This window comes from Fulmarus glacialis, unplaced genomic scaffold (assembly GCF_000690835.1).
Source record: "Fulmarus glacialis isolate BGI_N327 unplaced genomic scaffold, ASM69083v1 scaffold30800, whole genome shotgun sequence".
Taxonomy (NCBI): Eukaryota; Metazoa; Chordata; class Aves; order Procellariiformes; family Procellariidae; genus Fulmarus; species Fulmarus glacialis.
This window is the reverse complement of record NW_009188792.1, coordinates 1-3,187: the sequence shown is the minus strand read 5'-3', so window position 1 is coordinate 3,187 and position 3,187 is coordinate 1. Positions and strand designations below refer to the sequence as shown.

The 3,187-nt window shown below is 45.8% G+C and overlaps 1 protein-coding gene across 1 annotated transcript; it reads right to left on the bottom strand.

The window, feature by feature from the left end:
- Nucleotides 1–526: 526 nt before the first annotated feature.
- Nucleotides 527–3,177, bottom strand: PPP1R3C (protein phosphatase 1, regulatory subunit 3C). The gene is made up of 2 exons (XM_009579873.1): nt 3,164–3,177; nt 527–1,472 (listed from the first exon to the last, which is right to left on the bottom strand). The coding sequence occupies exons 1-2, from the start codon at nt 3,175–3,177 to the stop codon at nt 527–529; spliced, it is 960 nt and encodes a 319-aa protein (XP_009578168.1).
- Nucleotides 3,178–3,187: the final 10 nt, after the last annotated feature.

Genomic DNA, 3,187 nt, shown 5'->3' with positions numbered 1-3,187 from the left:
TGCATTCCTACCTGCCTCTGCTACGAGCACGCAGAGGGTCATAGCAAGCCTCCTACCTGACAGCATCACCTCATCTCCACTGCACTCCCAATAGTTGCAAAGTGAATTGCGATGTTCTGTTCATGTAACATCCCTGTGCAGGCACACATGCTCTCACACATGCAGTTACTACAGTTTGCTAAGACACCATCGCCCTCCATATTTCCTCACAAGAGTCTCTCACCTAGTGACTCAGGAAAGTCTACAGCAGAAAGCAAGCAGCGTATACTTAAGATACGGGCATGCTATTTCTATAGTAGGTGGCACACGCATGGGTGTTATCTTGGTTTTCTTTCTTTCCAAGGATAAGTTTTGGCTAAGAACTTCAGTAGCATAATATGGTTTAACAAGTCCCGCAGACTAGTGAATTTGGATTTGTTCAGACAGCCAACCAAACCTGCCAGGTGGTTTTGTCACGTACTATGTGAACCGGAAGACTAACGCTGTTCTGTTGCCAAATGGAAGAATGCTTCCTTGCTAGTACTGATCACCAATATGGTGATGAATTTTCAATGTGACCCAAGCTCTGCCACTGGGGAAGGAGACCACTGGACAGCCTCGGACTGCCCAGTTGATCAGGCTCTCTCTCTTGTCCTCTTCTTGGAGTCTGAAGATCTACACGGTCTTTCTTGGCAGATGGTATCTGAACACCATCAGGCTTCCACTCTGCGTGGAGAATCTTGTAATTCTGACCCTCGTTATTGTCCCAGAAGGTATGTTCTCCACTTTGGTAAGAAATGCAAAACTCTATCTTCTCTTCAGAGGAAATGGCAGGAGGCAAGTCAATGGTAAATGAGAAGGTATCATTTTCAGAATCGCTGTAAACATTGTTCATGTATACACACTCAACATCTGTGTAGGTCTTCCACGTATCAAAGGTAATTCGAACCTGAACTTTTTTTTCAAAGCTCATGTTTTTTACTTTCACAGTGCCCGACAGCACCTTCTCCTGCAGTGTGCAGTTCTCCAGGCAGACCACGTTCTTCTGCAGGCGGTTCCTGAAGTCCAGGTAGTCAGCTGAGGGCCGAGGGAAACCCAGAATCAAGTTTTTCTCCTCATGTAGCTTTAAGCCAGATGTTATGTTTTCAAGGCCTAAGAGGTCAAACTGAAGATCACACCCAGGGTGCTCCTGGAACTCGGAGAAGGTGTGTATCGCCGTCAAGGACAGCCCCTTGGAGTCCGCAAACACAACGCGCTTCTTGACTCGAGCTGCTGAGTGGTTCCAGTCACTCTTCTGAGCTTCGGAGTCACGTTTCACATGAAGACACGGCCTGAGAGGTTTGAATCTGTTCACAAAGTTGTTTCTTTGACAGTCCTCAAGGGGGCTGAGAAAACTCTTCAGCGGTGGAGAATGGGCTAAGCAAATTCTCATGGCCACGTCCACGGGCATGATGGAGCTTGGCAAGGGTCTCGGGTCCAAGATCTGTATCATTCTGAAAGGAGCAGAAAGACAGGACGTTATTATTTGTTACATCAGGTAAGAAGCTTCTTAAGAATGCATATTTGCTTCATCCGCTGTCTTAATTATTCATGGCCTCGTCTTTGCATGGCTTTAAATAATGCAGCCTAAATTAACATTGACAGTTGAAGCTAAGGAACTAGGGTGAGACTATTCAGTCACTTCTTGCTAATTCTGAACTCTTTCAATTCAAATGTAGTCTCGTTTGCTTTTTCTGAACCTCTGAAAAATAGATTTTAGTGACAGCTAATTAAACACATTTCCTTGAAAATATAGAAAAGAACATTCTAGTAACCAGTAAAACAGTTACAGTGGAAGTCCTCATCCACTTAGTTTCCCTTTTACAGACTCTGAGCCAGGTCTTAAAATTCCAGCGAGTTGGATCAGCTGCTTCATCTCTGAGCAGAGGCAGCACCCATCCCATTAAGCAAGTCACCCATCCTGTCACGGCATCAAATGGGATGCTATACACCTTGATGCAGAACTATCACGCTGTGGCTCTGAACAACCATGAGTGCACTTGTTAGGCACTCTGGTTTTGGTTAATTCAGATGAATAAAAACGCTAAGGCACCTTTGGAAATATTTTCTACGAGCTATTAACCCAGGTCTAGGTAACAGAGCTCTTTTGCTCTGTTAACGTTGACTGCTGAGTGAATAGGAGGGAAAAAAGAAATGGGGAGGGAGGGAGGGACACACTATTTTTTTTCCGCATCATCGTGCTTCAAGAACTGGCTTTCAAACATCTTTTTATAATCCCCAAAGTCCATGCCGAAAGCCTACTGCAAGTATTCAGTAAGAATGCTACAGCTTTATTTGTAAAGATTTATTCATAACCCTCCCTCCCAGATGATGAAAATCACAATTACCGTGCAAGAACACGGCCCATTCAAAGCCAGTTAGCTTGAATATTTGTAAAAAGGGGCTTCAACTGCAGCACATCCCTTCTGAGAAGTCCAGTCCTTGCTGGAAATGCAGATTTTTGTTGAGTCATGAGAAGCCAGAGCATTTGCTTTGTCACTTAAATAAATGGCTTTCTCCTTCCCAGGGTTCTCACTGGTATTCCAGAGCCCTGCCAAAAAAAGCAGAATCTGTGCTGGCCTCTTAATTCTTCCCCTTGCTTTTTTTATTGTGGCAGTATTGCCATAATAAGTAGGACGAGCAGAGTATCAGCATCACATTAATCAAGCTTTGCTTTAATTGGAAAGGAACTAAGGCTTCAAAAATGCTCTCTCTGCAACTTTTGTGACCAGCTCCTGGGGCAACTGCTCCTCAGCTTTTGCACTATCAAAAAAAGAGAGGGGAAGGAAAAAAAAAAAAAAACAAAACACCAAAAACCAACCAACCAACCAAGACCAACCAACACCACAACCTGAAAAAGGCAGGCTGCTAGAAGAGGCAAAAATGAACTGTCAGCAAAAGATGCGGTGGGTTCAGCACTATTAACAGCACTACACAAGCCCAAGGACGCCCTTGCAGGACCTGGGAAACCGGAGGAGGGGAGGAGAGCAGTGCCAGCTTTGAGGCTTCATTCCCCCAAAGGCTGAAGCCCGAGGGCTGTTGTTTCCGCGGGCCTGGAGGAGCGCACCCAGAAAAAAACACAGCAAAAGCGCCCACGGGGGCAACGCGCGGACGCGAGCGCAGTCTCGGGGCGGGCGGCGCTTACCTGCTGCAGTGCATGGGGCCGCTC